Source organism: Neopsephotus bourkii, unplaced genomic scaffold, assembly GCF_033783945.1.
Source record: "Neopsephotus bourkii isolate Nb327-2 ecotype Australia unplaced genomic scaffold, CSIRO-AGI_Nbou_v1 NB_756, whole genome shotgun sequence".
Lineage (NCBI taxonomy): Eukaryota > Metazoa > Chordata > Aves > Psittaciformes > Psittacidae > Neopsephotus > Neopsephotus bourkii.
In genome coordinates this window covers 2,317,619-2,344,169 of record NW_026901254.1, presented here as the reverse complement: position 1 = coordinate 2,344,169, position 26,551 = coordinate 2,317,619, and the positions used below count along the sequence as shown (strand labels likewise).

General features: G+C 35.1%; 1 protein-coding gene across 2 annotated transcripts in view; it reads right to left on the bottom strand.

Annotated features, from left to right (window-relative positions):
* Positions 1-26,551, bottom strand: part of CSMD1 (CUB and Sushi multiple domains 1) — a 1,128,271-nt gene that overhangs the window by 882,967 nt on the left and 218,753 nt on the right. For both annotated transcript variants that reach the window (XM_061354960.1, XM_061354961.1), the window contains exon 2: positions 23,182-23,398. In XM_061354960.1, coding sequence (XP_061210944.1) covers positions 23,182-23,398 — 217 coding nt within the window. The remainder of the gene's footprint in view (positions 1-23,181; positions 23,399-26,551) is intronic.

Sequence of the window (26,551 nt, the reverse complement as noted above, 5' to 3'; positions counted from 1 at the left end):
TAATATTTAAGCATATAAATTTAGTAGACTATGATCTCTAAAAAGTTCCCAACAGTCATGAAAGACCTTTAAATTAGGATACAGAATTGAAGCCTGGTCTCTCATTCTCTGTCAGAATCCAAAACCATGCCCAGAAGTTACAACAGTTATTTGGAACTCATCTCAAGGTGTATGTGAACCCACTGAAAGGCACCAGAAGTCTACACCTGGTAAAGGAATTCTGTCTCAAGAAATCAGAAGTCTAAAATTTTCCATAAAATCCCTTCTCAACTGGTGTATTCTATCTCCTCATGAAACAGGATATATTGATGTTTTAAATCAAAACTGATAAATCTCACCAATGATTTTATGGGTTATGGCACTTACATCTCTAAATAGGCTTCTTTTTCATTAAGCTGACATGGGAACATTCTACTCTAGGATAGATACTCCTGGATGGTTTCCAGAATGGTTCTTCAGAGCTGTATAGCTTAAGTAACAGTAACAAAAGGCAGCATTTTAAAGAATATTTGGTTTTGAAAAGCAATGAAAATTTTGTGTTCCATAAAGTTCCCCTTCCTTTCCACAAGTAATTAACTTCTCACTATACCCCTGGGAGAACTGCAAAGGAGCAAACGATGCAGGGGAAAAAAGAAAAAAAAATGATTCAAAGCAACATTGGTGATATTTCAGCTCTTCTTTGGATGCTGCTGTTTTGTTGCTGTCACTTACTATCACTTTCTTGAGATAGAGACTACATACAGTTCAAGTGTGAATGTGCATCATTTTTTTCAAAGTGATCCTTCCCAGGTAAAGCATTTATGTGCTACACTGAAGCAGTATAGATACTTAGAAAAGTCTAAATGAAGGCTATGCTATGTATCTGTGTCCTTCCATTCTCTAAGGTATGTTACAAAAAGTTAATATTTAAATCCCAAAACTATCTTGAGAAAGAACTACTTTCACACTGTCAGGGTGGGATGGGGGGTGGGAGGGAAGAGAGTTTTGTGATACCTTTAAGGTCACACAAAATTTTAGAGAGGGAATCGGAAATAAAACTCAGACTTCTCCTTTCTGACATTTTTTCCTTTCAGCCTTTTTTTGACAGCTAACAAAAGCAGTAAGCTTTCTGATATCATTGAAAATAAAATATATTCAGCTACAAGTAATTCTCTACAAATTTGTCTTCCAAAGTCTGGTAAACCACAAATATACTTTTATACTGATGATATTTCTTCTAGGTCTCCACATCTGATGTTGAGAGAAGACTTCCCAATGGCAAGTCCTATAAATCTAATGCTAACTACGACTGTTCAAAACAAACATATTTAATATTTTTAAACCATAAATAGTTGCAAAAGTTCAATATAGAAGTAAATGAAAACCAGACTGAAAAAAAACCCCACATGAACCCGTTTGAAGTACAATACAGAAGAATTCTGACACACACACACAGATCTCTTTTCAGGTGTTTTTCCTCTCTGTAATGAAGTTTTATGGAAGTTAATGGTGTTATGAAAGACTGATATACTAAATGGAAGAGATGGCTTGTAAAAAAATTATATCTGTCAGGTAAAGAAGCTACTATCAAACATGAAAGATACCAGCCTGGCTTAACTTCAATGTGGTCATGAAAGAAAAAAGGGGATTAGGTGTGTGAAACACTGCAAACCTTGCATCAATGAGACCTGATAAATCTCTTCTATATAAGGAAAACCAAAGCTTAGGGGATCTACCTGTTTTAAAGAGGTAGATTTTAGCATTTACTTCAAAGTAGCTTTGGTTTACACTTCAAAGATTTGAAGCAAAACCAAAGGCTAAGGAAGAAGGTGCTTCTTTTACTCCTTTTTCCATACATGAAGAGAGTAGAGAACAAAAGATTCCATGTCATATATCAGAAAATGAGAATGTAAAGATGGTTTGCAATTCATTTTTGTTCAAAGCACTTCACAGTGATGGATCTGGAACTTCTGAGAAAACTCAGACAGGTCCCTCCACAAAAAAGTATAATTATTAGGAACAAGGCCTAATGGTAATGGAGAGAGCCTTGTGTTATGTGCTATCAGGTACAGCTTAAAAGTTCTCCCATCTCTTGCTATAGCAAGATCTTTCAGTTTTGAGGCAGTGTGTTTGTCATATTGTATCCGACCATGCTGTTTATAATTAACACTAACTTTTCAGAAATTTATGAAGTTGATACAAACTTTCACAGTAAAGAAATTATATATAAAAAGAAAGATCATTAAAACAGCAAGTTAAGACACTTTTGTTAAATACATGATCTGCACCTCTCAACAGTACAAACCAATTACTGTTTCTATCTTTGAGCAAGGTCAGTGGAATTGTTTATGTAAGACCAACCCTCAATACAAGTGAATGTGCTTCTGATCTGTATGGAAATTTGAATTATTTTATTAGCTAAAAATTTCTGCAGAAACAAAAATGCAAAAGAATTTCCATTTTAATTTTGCGTGAATATGCAAATTTTTTTTCTAAATCAAAGAAGCCTATTAGGTAAGGAGAGAATTCAATCACTTTTTGTTTTTTTCAGTTACAATGTGTAGGGATGGAAGCTCGTATGGAAGGGATTTCCTGGGTATACGTTCTTTTTTGCTTCTTCCTACTGCTTCTTACCAGTACTCTTGTTTCCAAGCTTTGATTACCTTCTAAACAGCAGAAATTCTCCCTACTTTCTAAAAGCTCTTCACCTCACAGCAAAAAAAATAAACTAAACGAGCAACAAAGCCCTCTTCACGCTTAATGAGCTTGTTGGTAGGAGTTAGGTTTCCAATATCAATTATCCACTTCTTTACTCACCAATTTCATCAGGTAAGAGCTGTTTGAAAGTTGAAATATGACATTTGCCTCAGGTTGTCCTAAAACAAGATCTTCAAAGGTTGTTCTAGAGCCATAGTAAATGTGTAGGGAACCTGTTACTTTTCTGCAAAGTTCATTTAACAGTCCAAATAATATCTCTTTTAGTGTTTTCCGGTGAGAATCTGTTTGTCAGATAATTTCTGATACTTCTATGCCTTATGACACTTTCTCTGAATTTTGAGAATGCTAAACATGAAAACTGATGCTACTGGAGATAAAGGATATGGATTACACTACAACTGAGCCAGCTAGAATGTTCCTGATAGGGATGGTCCCTCACTGGTAATTTCAATCTACCACATGACATGTGTTCCTTCCTATCTTATACTGATGGCTTGCATTCTGCTCAATCTGTTATAAATTAGTTTAAGTGTTTAAACACAGACAAAAGAATCACTAAGGGGTTTTTGCCAGGTAGGGAATGGCATAGGTTGTTAGATGCATCACTGCTGGTGCAAGGCACTGTAACAAAGCGTTCATGCAGGAACTGAGGACAGGGGAAGACCAGGACCACTTTTCCAGTCTAAGCATAAGAGTTACATCAGCTGAACCAAATTATAAATCTATATGCTAGAGACTTATCTACCTGCTGATAGATGTTAACATACAATAAGATTAAGCACACTATCTGTTCTTCACTGATTTCTCACTCTTACTAGAAATCAAATGCTAGATACTCTTTTTCTCAAGTCAAGTAAGTTCCTTTGCCTAAAGGCACTCTGTGGTTGTGCTTTTGAAGGTATTCTGCAGACAGATAAGAGCTGTAGTATGCCCACACTCAGAATCAGCATGAAGCTTTGTAGTAACACATGGTGCCATGCTGAGCACAAACTAATTGCCCTTGCTGACAAGCTGTGTAGAGCAGATTGGACACTACTTCTCACATGGGGATGTAATGCTGCCAGCACTGACTGGGCAGAATGAACTAATACCTTCAATCTTCTGTAAGCAAACCAAGTGTTCTTACTCATCTAGTTAGTATAGAGTAGTGAATGCTCTAAGTTCTCACTGTGATTTACCATACCTTAATTTCTCTGGGCAGATGACCCCTGACATAATCAATCTTCACTTTGCAGTGGTCAAGGGGGATTGATTGTTTGAATCATAAAAGTCTGAAATTTGACACAAGAGGAAGCCCAGTGTAAAGCAGGCAGACAAATGCTTACTATGGACTTTGGGCTTTACTTTAGACTCATGTTACTTAAATTTACATAGAAGAATAAAAAAACCTCAATTACAGTAGAAAGAGCAACAAGCAGAGGAATGAAAGGATTATATAAATTAAGGGAAATGGATGAAGATGAGAAAGGCAGATTTCTTTTATTGAACAAATGCACTTTATTCTCCAGCATGTAATTGTGCATGCTAAAATTGGACACTTTAAATGTAAGTTACTTTGTTATTTAAGTTACGTGTGGATTTCACTAAAAAATTAGGAGATGAGGATGTAAACTGTTTTGTTTCCTGCCTCATCTGGGAGATAATCAGCCAGTAAAATCATTGTGGAAATGCTTCTCTTTCTAATTAAAGATAAATCTATTAGTATGGCTATTTAATTCATAAGCCCTTTGTATTTACTCTTTCAGCTTGTTTGTGCACCTGGTGGTGTGTATCCAATTCAGGTAAGAGGTTAACATCTCAAACTTTTTTTGATTTTTGTTTACTAAAAAAAGGTAAGTTACATACTTACAAGAAAATAAGTATTATGAGTCGAAAATAATTGGATGTTAACTTTTAGGAAAAAAGCCCACCATCTTAATCAATAGACAAATTTATTTGTCACTGCTGTAGTGTTTGGAGGAAAGACACTTAAATCTCAAAACCTTAATACTTACGGATCCTGCTTAGTAGATTCCTCCAAGAGAAGTCAGTACACAGCAACCCCCAGGAGTGCATCTATCCATTTGGGTTATTTCTTATGCTATTATAATTAAGCTAAATTACTTCCCTTAATCCATACTTTAGAGAAGACTAGTGAATTCAGTTTTGTAGTAAATAAGTCTCAAATAATAAAACTTTTGTGGAACCAATCTTCTTCCCCCCATTTTGATAGAGAACTTGAAAGGGTTTCAGAACAGATGATTAGCAGTAATCAGGTAAACCAGCAAGGCTAGCAGTGCTGCTGAGTTCTCCAATACTGTGATGTAGATCTAATCCTGTATTTTCTCTTTATCCCTACCTAATCCCTCAAACTGTCTTTCCCTACCCACAATGGAAGAATTCTAAGAGATATCTTTGATCTTCAAAGAAATATAGGGCTCCCCTTCTCCTTGCTGACATGAAGTCCATGCAGAAAATACCAACTAATATTTATTTCTCTGAGAAGGTTTTTGGCTTTGGGCTGTTGATTTCTTATTTTATTTGGGGTGGGGGGAGGCTTTTGCTTTCTCGAAGGATCTATCCATAAATATTTTAAAACTAGAATATTAGCGTTTTAACCACCATGGATAGCAGAAATTAGAGTGATTAAAATACCTCTTATCTTGAACTTATTTCAGTCTTCACAATAATGCATTCCAATAATTAATCCCTGAATTCAATGCACTTATTGCATAAGACTGAAAAACTTGTTAGCATTGCTGTGTGTGCAGCTGTTTCCTTCCTGGCCGTATGCTCACAGAGCTGATCTGACAGCTTCTTAGGACGTTTCCTTCAAAACTGTTTCAAACAAATTTACATTGTCTTCAGTTGTATCAGTTGACTTTGCAGTTCTGCTCTAAAGCTGGCTCTGAACTTCGCTCTGAAATTCGCCCCAGCATAAACTTCATGTAATTAACTAAAACATAAGGATTTTGTCTTTCTGGGATTACAGAATACAAGGCAGTTCAGGCTGTGTCCAGCAAGTCTGAGGGCTTGTTTAGTCTCACGGCAGCTCTCCTTCTAATAATCTGTCTTACATGAGACATAAGAAGCATAAATAGTGGAATAAGTTGTGTTGGAGAAAAGTGAAACACAAGTTCCAATTATTCACCTATTTTATTAATGGCCTCAAAAAATCTGAGAAAAGCTTTTGTTCTGCTATGATGTCTTTCTTTTGGTAGTATGGAGGCATTGCTAATGGTATAAGGTAGCAGGACAGAGCAAAATTTCCATGACTCACTGGGGAAATGGCAAGATATTTTCCAGTGACACACTGTAGTCTGCCCCAGTGCCTCTGCTGTATGCATTCATCTGATGTGAGGTAATATACTTACTGTTCTATATCCACTTTACTTCCTCTGTTCAAAGATCTAAGAGGTGTTACGTCAAAAGTGTGTCTTTTATTGCCCATAAACATCACTTTAGTGGTAGTACAGCTGCCTTCATTGGATCTGTCTTTACAATTACAAGCAAAAGACTTGATTTAGCACACACTAGACTGCTTTACTGCTGAGCTGTGGAAGCTCTACATGTGCTGGCAGCTTGCTTCCCTGGAGTATGGTCCCAAGGCTTTAAAAACCTTTAAACATAAATAAAGTTAAAAGATGCTCAGAAAATAGCAGAAAATACAGATTTGCTACTTAGTATTTTGAAAGAGTTTTCTGAAAACAGCAAGGAAATATGAATACTCTGGAAACAGCATCTCAGCGTACTTTCATCAAAGGAAAGCAACTTCATCTTATAGGTATAGAAATCCTGACACAGGAACAGTAATATTAGCTTACCTGCCCATACTAATTATATTCTATACTTCTACAGCTTCCACTCAAGACCCTTGACAATCTTATAAAGATTTATCATTTAACAAGAGAACACCCATAGATGAAAACATTATATTTTTCATAAACAATAAAACAGAGATTAAGTGATATTTTTAAAAAGAGAATAATCTTTTAAGAATTTTCCTGCTTCTAACGGCTGGCTGACTGAAGCTTTTACTTCAACTCAATCACACTGAATTATGATAGAATGAATGTGAAATTGCCATTCTTTGAAGAAAACAATAAGTTAAATTGAGTTAAAAGGACCACAACCAAGTACTCGATGATCTTGAAGGTCCTTTCCAACCTCGATAATACTATGATTCTATGTTTCAGGACACTTAGATTTAGATTTTTGATACGTGTGGCTTTTTAGGTGCATTCATTAAATAATGTAGCACATCCTCTGTCATGTAATGGAATTATTTTCTTCACAGGCTTTTTCTCAAATTGAATACAGTTTTATGGACTACCCAAATGCTTGACCAATTAAGTGATTTCAAATATAAAATTTGAAAGAGATACCATAACAAGTGCAGTCTTTCTAATTCAATTCTGCAATGAATAAACTTTATTAAACCTTCATAGGAATCGATACCGCATGTAAATACAGAGAGTAAGGACTATTAAAACAGGCAAAAATGGTTTATTGGATTAATCTTTACAGCTGTCCACTTGAAAAATCAAGCATAAGGTCATTATGTAAATTTCTTATGATAATTAAACCTCAAATTGTATATTCAATATCTCAAACTCTGCCTGCTCATATCAATATTGTACCAGTAGACATCATAATTCACTTCCACAGTGTGATGTCAAATGCCTCTAGCTATATGAAATATGAAAAATAAGCAAAATAAACAATCTTAAAGTAATAAATTGATTCTTAAAATATCATTGCCATGAAACAAGAAAGATAGTTTAGATAAAGCTTTAGCTAAGCAGATTCATCCTTCTTTTTAGGCAGAGCCTTCCTACACATGAGCAACATCTCTGAGCATTGGAAATTAAAGCTTATAGGCAAGAATGTGCTAATGCATTCTTCTTGAGAAGCAGATATTATCAGCTCTATCTTGTGCTTCTAAGCATGCAAAGACTTATTCAGACTGGGATTCCACCATGATAAGATTCCATCTTTCCATCTATGACAAGACAGAGGATTTGAAACACAGACCAAAAAAATAGTGGAGCGGTACCAATAACTAAAGAATGCATAATATTAAAATAACGTTTCCTTTCTGTGCTCTGTATCTTGAAATACTAAAGTTGACAATCTTTTCTTGTGGCAAAGCCTTTATGCAAAGAAAGAGAGAACCTATGATTAATGGTTGCAGCAACAAAAAATAAATGAGGACAAGACTATACTGTGAAAGCAAGCTTGAACAGTTAGTAAAAAGCTGCCAAATATGCTGAATAGCTTTGAAAACTGGCTTTTATAAAACAAATCTCTGTGCTCCTTATTATAATGTTAGAAATTAATGCTTTATTTTAAAATTTAAAATGCATAATTCAATAATTGCACAAATTATTTCTTTATCTAAATTCATAGGAACTGCATCTCTTTCTACTTTCTTTGGCATTGTATATTTGTGATCTGTGGTATCATCCATTTCTATGACAGCAATAACACATCGTTCTTTTGCTCCCCTTCGCTTTCTCACCTTAGCAGTTGGAGAAGTGCAGCATTTGAAAATGAGGATTTCAGAAGCAGCTTTTTAAGGAGAATCCAGAATTCCTGGTTGTGGCTTTTTATTTTTATCATGGAATCCTTCTATTATGATTTAATTTAATGTAGAAAAAGTGTCTTTTGTATACTTTAGACCTTTCCCAAGGTTCACATCTACATATATTTGAATTCACGTTAGTTAATTAACTGTTCCTTTTATACATGTTTGTACTTTTTCCTTTCCTCACAAGTGTCATACATGGAGTAAACTTTTGAAGAAAGGTAGTTTCTGAAAGCCTGGTTAGCAAATAAAAGACGTTTTTCTCCTCTAACTCTTTGCAAGACAAATCCTATGTGTCTACAGAGTTTGTCTGGGTTTTGGTTGTTGAATCCAAGGCTTCTTGGAACTGAAAAAAAAGCCAAAACAAAACCAAACAAACAACAACAACAACAACAAAAAACAAACCAGCAGTTATCTATAATATTTAGAGATTCTCAGACTTAGATTATGTCCACTCATATGCATCCTTTCAGTTCTCCAGGTCCACATCTTCTCCATTGCTGACTCACAATACTCAGGTGTAGAAGATGCTCTCTCAACAAAAAGTGACAAATCAGCATAAGTGCATGAAGGAAGTTTTATTTTGGCAGCTATGGAAAGATCATAGGTGGGAAATCTGCCAAAATAAGACCAGGAAAATAAGACCAGATAGGTAAAACATAAAAGGTACCATCTAATCCCCAAACTGAGACAAAAGTAGTTTCTTCAGGTAGATAAAGACAAAAGCTCCAGGAAACCTTGGATTTAAAGAAAACAAAACAAACAAACAAACAAACAACAACAACAACAAAAAGCCAGACAGACCAATTGTGGGGCCTCTGAATGATGAGCAGTGACACTATCAATCACACTGCTCTTTGGGTCACTGCTGTGCAGCCACTAGCGCAATCCTCTTGCAGCAAGATCTAATTTACACTTTTTCTAAACTGGCAGTGAATATTCACTATCTTAGTCTTTATTAATAAGATGTTTAACTGATATCAAGTTTAAAATTCAATTTGCTTAATTTTGTTTCTATTCACAGACGTCAATGCATGCACTGCTAGGTCACCATGCACTGAATGCTGTGATCAACTGTCTTCATTGTAAGTAAGGAATTCACATGCAAACTTCCTATGCATGAGCCTAAAATTGGCCTGTTTTCAATCTGATATTAGATACTCGTTCACTGCTGGAGTGTAATTTTTTTATTTTATATGTAAATAACTTGCTTTTCTTTCCTCACTAAAGAACGTTGAATTATTCATGCTAATATATTTTTTCATCTTTTTTCTTTTTCTTAGTGGCAACCTCTTCCAAACTTGGAACAACTCACAGCGAGCAGAGAAACTAACATCTTTTTCACACAGCATGACATTAGAATATTTGGCTAAAGGCCCTAAAACATTAAAAAGAAACAAACAAACGAACAAAGAATCTTATTCATGATCCTTGTGTTTACTTGTTATGCTCAATTTGCTCTTTCATGCTTGTAGGATACAACAGAAATTTTGATGGCTTGTTGTTTTCTCTTTGTAAGGAAAGGGAGTCTTTTCTCAGCTTCATCCACTTTCCACAAGTTTTACGGGAAAAAAACATGATGCTATGGCTGGGGGAGGTTTTCATCTTGGATGCCAGGCAGATCCTCACATATCTTGTGCTGTGGAACATTTATTGAACTTCACACTATAATTTTTAACCTCCAGACACTATATTCTTCCTTTCTGTACAGAGATGCTAACCTTATTCAGTGATTGTGCTTCAAATTTCAAGGTTACTTCACAATTTTTTAAACCCATTTTTCAGTACTTAACCACTTCCAAGAAAAAGCAAAAGAAAAAGGCATACGTTTTTAAATAACTTTTTCTTATTATGATTAGTAAATAAAATGATGTACAGCATAAAAGTGATTGGCGCAATATTTGATACAGGCACAGCCCCACTTTTATTTCATAGTGTATGGAAATAACATTTTCAAACAAAAGTTAGTGATTAAATTTTTTTACCAGGTTATTTGTTGGAAGGTACCAGCCTTTGAAAGACATGACATGTATAAGCAAATGTGACAAATATGAGCTAATATTTTTATTTCCCATCACTGTTGTTTGGCTAGCTTGTATGAAATAATGGTTGCTTTACCATTCCCTGGATATTTTCTAACTTGGCTGCTCATGTTTTTCTCACATATTTAATATCACACATGAATTTTACTCTTCCCTAACCAAAACCCTGTAGAAGGAATTCCTAAAAGTAAAATTTAGACTTTATTTAAAACATATTTTCATTTAATATCATTGTTTTCTCTAGTCACTACTTCTGTCATAATAAGCAGAAGGAATATTTACCTTTTATGATACTCTTCTGTTCTGTAAGTTTTAACTATTATTGTTTTCCATAACACCCCTATAACTTTTCATCTCTTGCTACATGAAGTTATGCTACTAATCGATTTCCACAGTATTCCATCTTCACCATAAGGTAAATAACTTTTCTAATTTCTGGTCTTAGATGATGCGCAACCATTTACCATTCAGTGAAATATCTAAGGCAGGTTTTCAAAAATTGCTTTCATTGTAACAGAAGAATTTCTGATTTAGTTTTCTGACATATGGCATCTTAAATGTAAACAACCCCCCCAATATTTTTAATTGGAAAGTTTAACTATCTTATGATGGCTAATTATTAAACTATGAGACAAGAGGATGTATTTCCTCTTTACCTTAAATTTGTGAACACATGGTCGAGGAAAATCCATGTGTGGTTCTCTTGGGAACCCCTACCTCATTACTTCATCACCATGGATGAAGCAAGGATCTTGCCTCACTTGAAGTTCTGAAGGAATCTCTCAAAATTATAACTCTAACTGCTACAGTTTTTAGGTGTAGTAAAGGATAGCATAGATCTGAAATACTCAGTATCTATCTCCCTCAGATACTGCTCCTTAACAAAGTGTGTGTTAACAGGCCACTAAAAATAAAACTTGCATATCTATTAAGAACTCTCTTTTATCATACAGGAACCCACTAAGCATAAGAACAATGGTCTCACATTCCTCTGTTTCTTCTTCATTAAATGCATTACGACATATTTTTCTAAGAGCACATTTTTTATAAGGCAATTTTTATAAAAGCAAGTAGTGATAGGGCAAGGGGAAATGGATTTAAAGTGAAAGAGGGTAGATTCAAATTAGATATTAGGAATAAATTCTTTTCTGTGAGGGTGGTGAGGGACTGGCACAGATTGCCCAGAGAAGTTGTGGCTGCCCTATCCCTGGAAGTGTTCAAGGCCAGGATAGAGGGGGCTTTGAGAAACCTGGTCTAGCGGTTTCCATGGCATGGGGGTTGGAGCTAAATGATCTCTAAGGCTTCTTCCAACTCAAACAATTCAATGATTCTATGATATGATACTGGAGGTGGACATTACACTTTGCAATGGTGTCAGAAGACAAGATTTTTGCCCTAAGAAGCTCATCTAATTTTTACCACACAAATGGATCTGGTATTAAAAGAAGAGCAAACATTCCACGAAAGGGTATAACTGACTTTTACACACTTTTCTAATAAAATAAAATACAATAAAATTACATGGAAGTTAGGAAGGTGATTCACATAGCTGAAGCAAAAATGAACATTATTATAATGAATTGTGAGAAAGGAGAAAAAAAAAAGCAGCTTCTGATATGCTTAGAATCGTTTACAGGATTTTCTTGATACATATAATCTAGTTTAGATTTGCAATACAATGGGGTTCCTTAAAGACTGAGTCAGGAAGTTCTACAAGGTATCTTCTACATACTTCACATGCTCTTCAAAAAAAAAAAAAAAAGGAAAGCATGGGCTTTGCTCATTTCACCTCCAAGCTGGCAGTACAAATATTTTCTAGAATTTACTCAAAATCAAATCTTTATGACCTATGAAGAAAATAACCATTTCTGTGGTATAATTCATGTGAACCTAAAATTGATGAGTAATGTAAGTTAGATAAATTACCGTAAAACTGCCTGTTTCTCTGTATTGACTATATGGGAAGTTGAGAGTGACAAGGTAAGGTGCTCACTAAGGGTAGACTAAATTAATGGTCTGCATCTCTTGGAAAAACAGATCAATACGAAGGAAGGCAAATTCATAAAGGGCCTACTACTCCAAATGTATGGTGAGATTTTTAGGATATACACGATTCCCAAATTCCTAAGCTCATTTAATGACGAAGAAGTGACTAAGTTCATTTAGTAACTTCATTTAGGAGAAGTGTTGATGTCTTTGTCAGCATTAGATTTGACTGTTCATCAAGCAACAGGAAGGTTGTAACTGAGAGACTTTTTGCACTCATTCACTTAGAAAAATACAATACATCTTGGGCACAAAGGATTTTTAAATTTAGTCGGGTTTTCAGGTAATTACACAAAGCAATAGATTTTCTCCACCTGACAAAAAAAACCCAAATAAACAAAGAAAAAAAACCCAACCCAAACCAAACAAGAAAAAAAAAAAAAAAGCTCAATTTAAATCTATTTTACCATTACACATCGTGTCTTACACAGTCATTTCAACCAAGTAACCAAGGAGATTAAATCTGTGTTTCCATACCTCTCAGGTGAATTCCCTAACCTACCTGTCACTGGCTATTTCAGTTGAAATGCATCATCAAAGTTAAATAATTTTAAATAACTAAAAAATTTCTATCTGTCATTCATAATACATCTGCTGTACTAGAAATCACAGAGTAATAGAATGATTTGGGTTAGAAGGGACCTTAAAAATTATCTAGTTCCAACCACCCTGCCATGGGCAAGGAGACCTTCCACTATTCCAGATTTCTCGAAGCACTGTCCAATCTGGCCTTGAACACTGCCAGGGATGGGGCATCCAGAGCTTCTCTGGGCAACCTGTGCCAGTTTTCCCCATGCTTGTACAGTCTGTATCAAAAGCAGTATCTCAGATATATAATCTGCAATGACATAGGACAAAACCAGTCCTGAGCTACGAGGCTCATACAGTAGGCATGGTGGAGAGATTTCTATAATAAAGTCTTCCAGTATAGGAGTTAAATTACGTATATGTGCCTAACTGCATGGTATAGTGTACCTACAATCTTTTTAACATATTGCTTCTGGTATTCCTCACCTTCTCTTCCTTCTAACCATTATACCTCAGTTCTCACCTCCTTACCCCATGCGCTCCACAATGTTCTTGCTATTCTATCTATGAGCCCTATGAATATGAAAGGTTTTCCTTACTCAAACAGTAAATAACATAGCTCACGTCTAGGGGTGAGGAAAGGGTGATTGAGAAAATCCTAATGTAACTCTGTTATTGTGGAAAATGAGAGATCAAATTCACTTTCAACAAAATAATACAATGGAAGCCACAGAAAGTGCTGAAAGTTGTTTTAAAAATCCATGGAAAAAATAAAAGGAATTCAAGTCTCACTCTACTATTCTCAGAGAGGTATCATCAGCTGAAAGTTGTGTCAAAAGGCAAACACAGACACCCACCCATAGTTTAAGGACATTTTTGCAGGGAGTATTTAGGAGGTTATGTTCTGAATAATGGGAACTTTAAAACCTATAGGTATATTTCAAAGAACCCTTATCAACAAGAATCACTGAATCAATGGGATTATTGTGCCCCCTGCTTTATGTTATTTTTATTATTTATTATTTATTGTTTATTATTTAAATGGTGCTTTTCTGTTTTACTCTAAAAAAAATGATAAAATCAATTGATTATTTAAAAATATACATATGGCATTGTTGACTTCAGTAGTCAAATGTAAATGTTAAAATTTACAAGTTTTAAGCACAGGTTTTGTACATTTTTCATTAGACTTAACTTTAAAGTACTTACTAACCAGTCCTGTATCATACTTTTTTCTCTAATTCATGAATTGCAGAATAAGAATTATATAAAAAATAAAAATATTAACTAAATCTTTATATACTGTCCATTAATTTGTATTAAAATTCATCACAGTTTTGTTATTTATGGTCTTATTATGTGTATTTAACAACAGAAGCCTAGATAACTAGTCTGTCTCAACAAGTAAGAGAGAAATGCAGTCTCATATTGGCATCTGTTATTTTATTTTCTTTCCCATTCTGCTTTTCTTTCATGACACTGGTCACAGCAGATTCTGCAAAGAAATTCACAGTGCACAGGTTTGTGTTAGGGGAGTGGGAGATAGGAAAGAATTATATTTTTTTATTATCTTTTTGCTGAAAGCAACATATAAATGCAATCTGGAAGTGGAAGAGAACATTAATAAATCAATGAAGAGTAGGCAGTCAACAGCAAGAAGTCTTCTAAGGGCACTGTTCTCTGACAAGTTGGTATTGAGCCTATTATCAAAATTCACATTCACACGTCCTGTTATCAGGGTCACTTTCATTATTCAATATTTCTACTGATTCAGACACTGACTAGTTGGTTTTCTTAATAAATTCACTGAATTGAATGGAGATGAGCATGCGTAATTTTCCCTCAAATGAAGGTATGAGTGCAGAAATAACCTGAGACTTCAGCAGAAGTATATTTTAGTCTCCATTAGGTGGAAGAAAAGAAATAATTGTCAAACTCCATGGCTGTTAATAATTTCAGCAGATACTTTTGTGAATACAAACAGGATGAAAACTGGGGAAAGTATCTAAGTAATATTGAAGATCCAAGATTATGAGAACACTTGTCTACAAGATTTGTATTACAAGCAGAATGATTGCGTGTGACTGGCTCACTGAGGACAGGATGCTGAACTTCCACTGCAGTAATTCAGAGCAGAGAGACTGTAGATGACTGAACACTTATGCTGTATTTGTCCATGATCACTACATCCTGGTCCAGAGCAGGGTGACCCAAAACCAGGCTATGATTACTCAGTCAATAATCACAAGAGTCAGTTAAGACTGGAAGGTAATTTACAGATGACAGATAGAAAATGATTCACAGTTTAACCTAATTACACGCATCAGGAATATGATGAGTTAGTTATTATGTTTTATAAAGCTTCTTTCTTTTTCCTTTAATTTGCAAGTTAACAGACAAAAACAAGCAAGCAGTCTTCTTTTTTTTTTATAGCATGCAGGTTATATACTAATTAAAAAGTTATCTATCACAGTTATATAGAAACTGAAAAAATCCACAAAACACATGTAATGAAACTAATCTCAAAAAAGGGCAGATTTTGACAACTGGTCTTTCCTCTCACTGAGGAGTCTTGATGCTTTTCTAAAGGCTGTAATATAATTATTAGTTTGCAGTCAGTATATATGCAAAGGGAAATGACTGATCCCTGACCAAGAGATGTTGGAATAGTCATTGTTCACACTGCATTAGGGGTGTTGATCAGCAGAACTTCTCTACATAATTACGTCAATTCAGAATATATTATCTAAAATAAAAAGAAGATTGATTTTGAACAAGATGGGCAACTCAGAAAGACTGATATAAAATGGCTTTCTGTACAATCTATGGGAAGCATATATTTAGGGTACAGATAACAGAAGTATGCAATTGATTTCACTCTCACGAATTACTGTATTTAAGAACTAAAGTTCCTTACATAACCAGCATAATCAGGTTAATATTATCACCTGTTTAGTTGCAAAGTTGTCAATTGTATCACCAATCTGCATTAAAAATTTTTTTAAGGTGCATCCAAGTTTTAAGTTCTGTAATTCCCCAAACTGTGTTTATCAGCATTCTCAATGGATGCTAGTATACTATTTCTAAGGAGTTTTGAGAATAAAAAGAATGTGAGATTTTATGGGAATTTATCATATGTAAATGTCAAAAAGTGTACAGATTGTTAATACACCAAATCATGGGTTTTTAGGAGCTTCAGAAACTGTCATAAATGAAGGAAAAATGAAAAAAATAAAACCCTTTCAAAAAAGCATGAAATGCCAAATTGTATACTCAGCAGTGTTGAAAAAAAATCTTAAAAGTATTTGTACTTTTGCAGATTGCAAACTCATCAGTCTGGTAGAATCAAAGAGGTTTCCCATAACATGTTGTAGATCACATGCGCATTCCCCATGCACATCAAGCAAACATCATACTAACAAAGGCAATTTTCTTTTCTATATTTGGCCAATACTGAAGTAACATTTAAAGCTTGTTCTAGATTTTTTTGTAAAGCAAAGCTGTAAACTGAACTCTTCAAAACTCAAGTTCACCTATACACATCCATACCCACACTCACAACATGCAATTTTCTATGATTTTGTAGCTTAAATACTGGATAATGGACATCCAAGGTGCTCTGTTTTGTAAATTAATTGTAGTAATTACTAAATAAAAAAATAAAATTACTAATCAAGGAATCTATGGGTGTTTGGCTTAGTATGATCATAAATATGATTCTTTCAAGCTGAATAACTAAATATTTGTAATATATATATACAATAAGAAATAAAAGGTGCCAATGTGCACCTCATCTAAAATCAAAGATCTACTCTAAAACACTGTTATGTGAAACACTTAGAAGCTTAACACTTAGAAACACATATAGAACAACCTATTGTCCTCATCGGGCTACTGTGAGGTATCTCTAAATACCGAGTTCTTTACTGGAAAGGTGTTTTTTACCAATTTTGTATTATCCCATTAAATCAGAATTGGTTGTACAACTATGACACAGCAAGATTACCTAACACATGCTAAAATTTCTAAAACTGTATAAATCAAAATTTTATGGAGCCACATCCCAACTCTCCCCTTCTGAGTTCCTTACTAGTAATGCTTCTAATTGTGAAACAAATCAAACGAATGCACCAAATCACTGCTGTTACATCGGTCCAGCTTGAGAAGTACAGAACAGGCAAAGAAGCACCACCTGTGTATGTACTTTGACCAGTTTCAAATGAAGAGAAAGATCTACCTCCATAGAGGACAAAGAGATTTAGCACAGCTACATTTTCATTACGTTGAGAGCCACAGTAACATATTTTTTTTTATTAAAACATGCTGACTTAACTACATTGTAAAAAGCTTTAAGCAACTGATGCAGAATTTTGCAGTATAAATTCATGCATTGTTTTAATTTATTAAACAGATCTAGTATCTTTTTTTTTTTTTTTTCCCAAGAACTAATAATTCCTTAAACATGAAATGGATTTTCTTAGGTGGGAGTTCCAATGATACTCCATGAGTTTTGCAAAAAAACTTGCACTTGACCATCATTTAATATCAGTCTAAACCATGTAATTAATATGGCCTATAATTCCTGCTGTAAGTAGCTTGTTTTTAGCAACCGGACTCCTTACTTGACTATACACTTAATATTTTTTTCATTAAATCTTTTTAGCATGTAGGTTTGCCAACAAAATTAGCAAGCTTAAAATTTTGAATTGGTAAGCTGAACATTTGAGGAAGAGGATTTTTGCCTTTTATCTACCTACAGGGGGTGGGAGGGGAAGCCACCTATGAGCTTGAACCTGCCAGTATTGCACGCATAAATTACCTCTCCTTCCACTGCATGCTCTTTTTGCCTTTGGCAGAAACTGTCACCATTTAGATGATCAGGTCATAGTTTCCTTTCTTTCCAAACATAGATATGTAATATAAAATGAATCATGTTAGCCCACTACTGTAAATGATTCTTTCTTCCTAATACTTTAATAGGAGAAATAGCCAAGAAAAATCTGATTTAACATAAAAAGGGGAACACTAGTCATCGATAAGTGTCTCAACTGGCAGGAACTCAGTAATCAATTTGCATAATCATAAAATAACAATTTTCCTTTTCTTACAGATGTACAAAATACCAGAATATCTGGATGAAATTATTCAATAATCTTATTTCAAAATTTGAAAGCTAGCTCAGTTTATATTACTTTGTGCTGTGTTCTAGGTAGGCTTCAGCTGGCAACTATATTCAGTCCTATATTGTTTTCTTCAAAAAGTCACCAGCTCACACACACACACACAAATCCTACATGTTGAGACCAACTTGTAGAAAATGATGTGCAATAAGAAAAAGGTAAACAAAATGTCATAAAACATTTTCATGGTGAAGAAGAAAAAAAAAGAACTGCAAATTGCACAAAGCTCTTGCTGCTGCAGTGACAGCAGTTGTCAATCACCCCCTCATTGCTTCCCTGTTCTTTTGATCCTGGAGAGAAGGAAGATAGAAATTGTTTTGTGAACAAACAAACAAATAATAAACAAACAAAAACCAAACCGAATTCCAAACAAAAAATAATAAAAATTAAAACATGTTGAATATATGATTATATGATAAAACTTGGTTTGTTGAGAAAAAAGGTGTAAACAGGAGCCCAAAAGATAGTGAATATTTTTTATCTCCATGTTTGGATTACAAAGTGCAGAATATTCATATGGTTTATTCCTTGCTGGAGACAGGAAAAAGTGAATACTCTGTATTAAGTTCCTATTATTTTACATGATTCAAGAAAGCAGAAGGGACATGCTGCTATTTAACATACATTGTATATATGCTTGTCAGAAAACTTTTGGTAAGCTTTATTTTATTACATGGTCCATCAACAACTTCTATTGTTTACATTACTGGTCCATTAAAACAAAAATGTGTTTTTCAACTGATATAACTGATAACAAGCAGTGTCTTTTGTATTATTACCCATGCTGCAGTATACTGTATAATACTTGGAAGGCCTGAGAAACCATGAAAGCAAGCAGACATTTTAAAATCACTTTCCAAATAATATATATCATGTATTTCCAGAATAACTGACAGCTGTGTACGCACATAACAAAAAATATTCATCCCTGTACATTTGTGTCTTCCCATCAGTGTATATAATTTAATTAAAATCTTTTCTGTATGAGAAAAGAATAAAATTGTTTGGAATCAATTTTCAATAGATTTTCAGGAGCGTCTAAAAGACTGAATTATTTGAAAACAATCCAAAATACATTGCACAGGTCTTCTGCAACTAATCCTTAAGTAAACTGAGTGTGTGATGCTAAAACAGTAACTTTTGAAAAGAGAGGTTACAGAATTTACCCCTATTTGACATAGAAAAAAATGTGGAATCCCAGGACATAAACTGAGAAGAAGGCAATTGCAAATACAAAGTCTCAGTCTCAGTTCACCATGTTTGTAACATTGGCAGTTCAGGATCTAAACATCTCACTTAGACCCTGACTCACCTCTTCAGCAACAGAGGTTTTGATATGGGCCCTTCTATTTACCCAGCCCCATTATACCTCTCTATGAAACCCTTATTCAGGAATTCTGTATCTAGGAAAAACATACTTAACAAGACATGCTAAGATTAATTAATTCATTTCAGCTGTGGAAGGCAGAGTACAATCAGCCCTGACTGACTTTCGCAATCCATAAGCTCCTGAAACAGCTATTTTGAATTCACTTGCTTGTGGCAGGTAACATGCCTGTCGGTGATAAGCAAGACAATAGGCCAATATTGTCGGTTCACATCTGCCTATACACTGAGCTTCTTCAGGGCTGGTGTGTGTCCCTACCCCCCCATGTCCTGTTGATAGATAGAGTAATAACTTTGCTGTCTCAGTGCACCATGCTTGTGCCTCTTCTCCCCAAGAGTTTTGTCCATATGAATTCTGCATGCCAATGGTTAACTGTGTGTAGCAATTGACAGTTCCTTTACAATTTAAAATGCGAATAAAAAGTACATTTTACATCTATTAGCACCTTAATTAGAATTTGATTGTATTTTCAAAACTTTTCTCGCCAACTGATAATGCAATAGTTAAGCTTTACAATCGGGGTTTTTTTCAATAACATAGACACACCTGTTTTGATTAGAATATACAGTGAAACTAATTATCTAACTTCATGTTTGTTTATACAATTAAGACTACAGTATCCTACAAAGCATTATCATAGCCGGTTGCATGAGACTTAAAATTACACTTTTCCTTTTTTATATATAATACAGAATCAGAGAATCATAGAATACGAGGTTGAAAGGGGACCTCAAGGATCATCTTGTCCAACCTTTATAGACAAAAACATGCTCTACACAAGATGTCTCAGCATCTTGCCCAGTTGAATCTTATAAGTGCCCAGTGCTGGGGAATCTACCAGTTCCCTGAGGAGACTATTCCAGTGGCTGATTGTTCTCACTGTGAAAAATTTTCCTTTTGAGCCCAATAAGATTCTCCCCAGGAGTAACTTGTGGTCACTACCCCTTGTCTTTTTCATGTGACTCCTTGTTAAAAGGAGTAGCCACCCTTTAAATACTGAAACATGGTGATAAGGTCTCTCCTGAGCCTTCTTTCCTCAAGGTTGAACAAACCCCATTCTCTCAGCCTTTCCTCATATGGCAAGCTTCCCAGTCCTTTGATCACCTTTATGGCCCTTCTCTTGACCCTCTCCTACCTGTCCATATCTTTTTTGTATAGCAGAAACTAAAACTGAGCACAACGTTCCAGGTGTGGCCTGACAAGTGCCTAGTACAGTGGAATAATGACTTCTTTATCTCCAGTGGTGATGCCCTTGATGTAACCCAGCATCCTTATGCTTCTGTCCCAGAAGCACACTGTTCACTCATATTGAGCTTGCTATCCATCAAGACCCCGAGGTCCCTTTCCACAGAGCTGTTCCCTAGCCAAGGAGACCCCAGCCTGTGCTGTACCCCTGAATTATGTTTTCCAAGTTAAAACATGCATATATATAGACTATATATTTCTAAACCTATTTTGTGTTCTATGAACTTTACATTGATAAAAATAAAGCAGCTGTCACGATCTTTTCAGGGACAATTTTGGACTGCACATCGCAGTAATTACGCAAAACGACAAAATGTTAATTAGGTTTTATCTAGAAAAATAGGAAGATGTAAAATAGCACTTTTTAGTGCCCTATCTTTTGTTTACATTGTTCTTTCTGCTATTGTCTTACTTCTCAACCTCCTCATAACAGAGTTTACAATAACTGAATTACTACCATGTGTAATTTATCCCTTAAATCAGTATACCCTTTATTAATTCACTAACCAGTGTTCATATACATCTTAACACTACCTGTTTGTCTTTTTTTTCCTCCACACAAACAGCATAAAACAATTTATTCCTTTTTCATATAATTTCAGTGTATTTTATATTTGTTTCTATTTTCTTGGGGTTTATAATTAATATGTACTGAAAGTATCTTGGTACCCATTTAGCATACAAAAAGGTCCTTCAGGCAGCAAGTAAACTAGTAGAACCTATTATTCACTTTTATCCAATTTTGCTTTAGCAGTTGAAAAATGCTATACAAAATATGGGATGAATATTATTTAATTATCATAGTTTGTGAGAGCTGTATACTTACACAGCTATTTTTAAAGAAATCCTCCAGATTTTGCATGACGGCTAAAGAAATATAATTACCCAGAATCTAGTAGAGTATTTTTATCTCTGAAAAAAAAAAGCAAGCATACCCTGAAGCAGAAGTTCCAAGATGCTCTCTTGCATTTGCATGCTGTCAGCTAAAAAAGACTATAATTTTCCAATATCTGCTGAGTTTATTGTCTTGAAAAGTGCAGTTGTGGAGGGGGTTCACCTGTGAATGTGCTTTGTGCAGCAAAGGGTATGTCACAGGGTATGAGATGTCAATAGAAACCTGGCATTCAAATTCTGCTTTTTTAACCTCTGCATGCCGGAATGCCAACAAATGTTTCTGTTTCTTTTACTTATAACATTTATGAAGGTAACTAACTTTCAAATATAATCAGTGATAAGTAAAATATTTGCTTCACTAATGGAAGTTGGAAATTAAATCCTTGTTTAGTGAAATCAGTGGTAATTACAATGACTTCAATGAGATCTCGATCATACTTCATAATTTATGTCCTTTATGCTCATACCCACAAAACACGAGTTGGTGCTCTTCCTTGAAACAATCTTCTATTAACAGATTAGTTCAAAACAAGCAGGCTATTGATAATAAAAACTTTTGATTGAAAAAAAAAATATTAACCCTTGTACGGAGGTAATACAAATACTAAAGGCCAATTAAGTACATTAAATGAAGAACATACGCTGCACCTCAAGCATCAGTAGCTGTGTACTACCTTCTACAGTTTTCATAACATTTTGAACTGAGTCAACAATCAATCAGAATGCTGTTCTTGTCAAAAATGCATGATGATACCCACTAAAAAGCTGAACAAATTGGTGATGTTCCCACATTTGTTTTAAGTGCATAATATAAATCAGTGGCATGTAAAAGAGTAATCAGACAACAGAACTGACAGCAGTGTTTTACAGTATTCCATAAATGTCATGCCTGAACAGAAGATGACAGAGCAGTACTGAAAGTAATGTTTGCCTTCCAGCTCTGCAGTCCAGATCCAGAAAATGACTGAGGAACCCAAAACAAGACACCAATGAAATTAATGCACCAGAATCTGAAGTTGTAAAAGCTTCAAGATAAAAAAAGCTTCTTGCAAGTCTCTTCAAAACTTCAGTGGTATTTAGACATCTAAGACACCCCAGTTTCTGACCTTTAAAGGTCTCTAATTGTTTAATAATTGTATTTACTTAGAGATGGAAAATAATTTTGATTTTGGCAAAGTCAAACAATTCACAGCTCAACTCATCTGCAAGGTAGGCAATAGTCACTTGAAGGATTTAGTCTCACAAATTGCTGTATCGCCCACCAATTCTGTGCCGCATTCAGTGACAGGCCCCTTCTTGTTATCATAAGCAGCATACGCATCCTCTGATTCAAATATTGTAGGCATGGTAGAAAAGTAAAATGTAAACTCAGTAAGAATTCTTTCAAAAAATGGGTTTCCGGCGCTCCAGGAAAGGATCCCTGGGCCAAGTCTGGATTCCACAAGGGCACAGATAAATAAAAATAAGTCACTGCAATGTGGGATACTCCTGTGATCTGGATCTTTACCAGAATTGACCTTGAACTATGCAAGAAAAAGATAGGTAAAGAGAGAAAGACAGAAAGAAATTAAGAAAAAAAAAAAAAAGGCACCTTACCTCACTTTTAAATTCCCTTGCTGTGGCTGTCCATCGTAAATAGACAAAATATCAAAATCTTCCTCAAGGGCAAAAGTATGAAATGACAGCTGTATCCTGTTACGTTCTCCTGTGATAATGATCCACGTGCAGTTGGCATAATTTGGATAACCATGAGGAAACCCAGGGCTCTCTATAGTACCATTTGGTCCCTGTACTAAGCCTCCACAGTTCTGACCTGAAAAAGAAGAAAGGAAAACATCAGGTATTTTGGTGGTTTTCCCCTCCCCCAGTATATATTCTTACATGCCTAATAATATGTAAATTTAATTCCAAAATCATAGAATCATAGAATAGTTAGGATTGGAAAAGACCTTAAGATCATCTAGTTCCAACCCTCCTGCCATGGGCAGGGACGCCTCACACTAAATCATGTTACCCAAGGCTCTGTCCAACCTGGCCTTGAACACTGCCAGGGAGGGAGCATTCACAGTTTCCCTGGGCAACCCATTCCAGTGCCTTACCACCCTAACAGGAAAGAAATTCATTCTTATATCCAATCTAAACTTCCCCTGTTTAAGTTTTAACCTGTTACCCCTTGTCCTATCACTACAGTCTCTAATGAACAGTTCATCCCTGGCATCCCTATAGCCCCCTTTCAGATACTGGAAGGCTGCTATGAGGTTTCCATGCAGCCTTCTCTTTTGCAGGCTGAACAGCCCCAACTTTCTCAGCCTGTCTTCATACAGGAAGTGCTTCAGCCCCTTGATCATCCTTGTGGCCCTCCTCTGGACTTGTTCTAACAGTTCCATGTCCGTTTTATGTTGGGGACACCAGAACTGCACACTATACTCCAAGTGAGGACTCATGAGAGCAGAGTAGAAGGGCAGGATTACAAACACCATATAAAATTGCATTTATACAATTCTTTCCTCTGGACTCAAAATCCCCATTGATGGATTTTCTGAAACATGTACTATCTTTTTATGCAATGAAAGATTATTTGAGGTTATGTAGTATTAGCAGTGTATGACTTATTTATCCAAATGTGAAATTTAAGCGTTAGCCTTGATGCCATAAATCCAACAGACTGGCAGTTTTAATGCTGGAGAGTGCTCAGAACTTTTTGGTGAATGAGATTTATAAAGTTTTCATATAAATACTAACGTATTAGAGTTTCTGCTGTTTTGAAACATACTTTCAACACAGAGAGCTATATTAGACACATGTTTATTACACATTCTGTTGCAACCAACATTAACATTTTTGTACTTCAAAATCACAACAACATTTCTGTGGTTTTATAACATTTTTAGTGCCATCTTTATTGTGATCAGGAAAATGTTATTTTTAATATTTTTTTTTTTTAGGATTCTTAAAAATTTACACCAAGGGTTTACTTAACAGGCATTTGTGCCTGGTTTGTACATCCTACAGCCTTGTGATGTTACGATAGCTCATTAACAGGATGTCCTCAGCAAGAAACCTTGACTTACAGTGCACACTCTTGTTAATTTCCTACTTGATTTTGTTAATCCCACACACATCAGCTGTACTGGCTCATAGCTGGAGAGAAGCATTAATGAAATATTTGAACAGAGGAAGGTTTAAGGACATTCTGTGCACTGTAACACTTGGATTATTATATGCATTTTAAACACTTCAGAACAAGTATAATCCCAGCATTCTATTGTTGTATCTAAACGAGGCTGCTGGTTTTATTTTTACTTCCTAGCAGTGGGTCTCTGATACTGAACCTTTTTGAGAGCAGTGCTGTCAAATGATTGCGGGAAGTTTCTAAATCTGCATAAAATGCTAAAACTAAAGAACTAATAGTTAATCATTTTCTGCTTAATCTTAAATATAATGAAAACTCTAATGAGGAGATAAAAAGGCTATGGTGATTCAAAAAGCCTTTAAAAATCTTTTCTAGTATATCTATAAATTGATTTACATTAATGAAACATTGCTAATATTAAACATTCCTGAAGAAGGAACCTATTACACCATGAACCTAGAATGAAAGTTTCAGTTATGTATTGTTCCCTGTAACTTGTCAGCACTCTTGCAGATGCTTTGCATTGTGTTCCTCTTCCTACAACCACAAGAGAAATGTCATACAAGTGTCACACGCAATTTAAAATAATTTAATTACTACAGAAATAATGTTCTGAAAACAGAAAAGTAAAATCATAGTGACAGCCCACCACCCTAATATTCTAATGAGCCACTTTATGTCTTCAACATCCAGAAATTGGTTTGTGTAAATCACATATGCCCTGAAAGCCATGATGCACAGCAGCTGTCCTACTGCTGTAGTATGAAAGGGCTGCTTTGAAAGAAGAGAGCTACCAAGTCTAAGTTAGGGTCACCTAAAATTTATCAAAGACAGAAACACCCTTTAGGAGCAGAAATTTGTAATTCTGGTGTGTAAAGAACATAATGCAACATATGTAGTTGCATGTGTAAATGCCATATGTTCACTACATTTCTGACTTCCAGGGAGACAAACAGATTACCTCCCCAATCTCTGAGGGAATCCTACATCTGATTTACCATAAACTTGAATATTTCTGGGGTAGAAAGTGAGCCTTCCCACCCCCAAACCAGCCATAACTCAACAGCTTCCTTATAGAGGCACCTGCTGCCTAGTTGCAGTTTTTGGAACTGTCAGTGATTGCTCAGAATTTTATTCTAAAAAGGTGCTTTGTATTCCTTACTGTAGATTCAAGTTATTGTGCATTATTCTCTTGGAAAAAAAAAACAAACTAATGACAAAGAAGGCAGATAGCATTTTACTCTGTTAAACTTAAGCATTTCTTACCATGCACAGCCTTTTCTTTCTCCAGTTTGCTTTTGCTCTCCTGTATATATATCCCCCCGGTTCTGAAACTATCCATAAATGTGCTACCTATTCACTTTGTACCCAAGAAATATTATGCAAAGGAGAACCATAAAGGAAAATCACAACTGTAAAATTCTATTTAGGTTTGCTCTTAATTTTTTATGCATATATATAAATACATACTTATTTACTTAGTGTTCAGTAAAGACACCAATAAAAATCCCAGAAATTTAATAGACAGTTAACTCTTAGCAATCTCATTACTACCCACTGACAATTGCAAAGAAGATCTTGCTTCTGAACTAAGCAATACTCAAAGACACTTTAAGAGCTGTACAGACCCAGAAAACTGACATCCTTCTAGGTCTGTCCCTGTCCAGTTAAAACATCAAGCATGTTAACAGAGAAGTATTTGGAAAACAGGATCAGCTGCTATCTGTATAATACCTTTTTGTCAATATACACAAGTCTAAAATTTTCAGAACTGTCAAATGTTACACCTCTGCTGAGGAGTAAATTCACCATCAAATCACCTAAGACAGATTC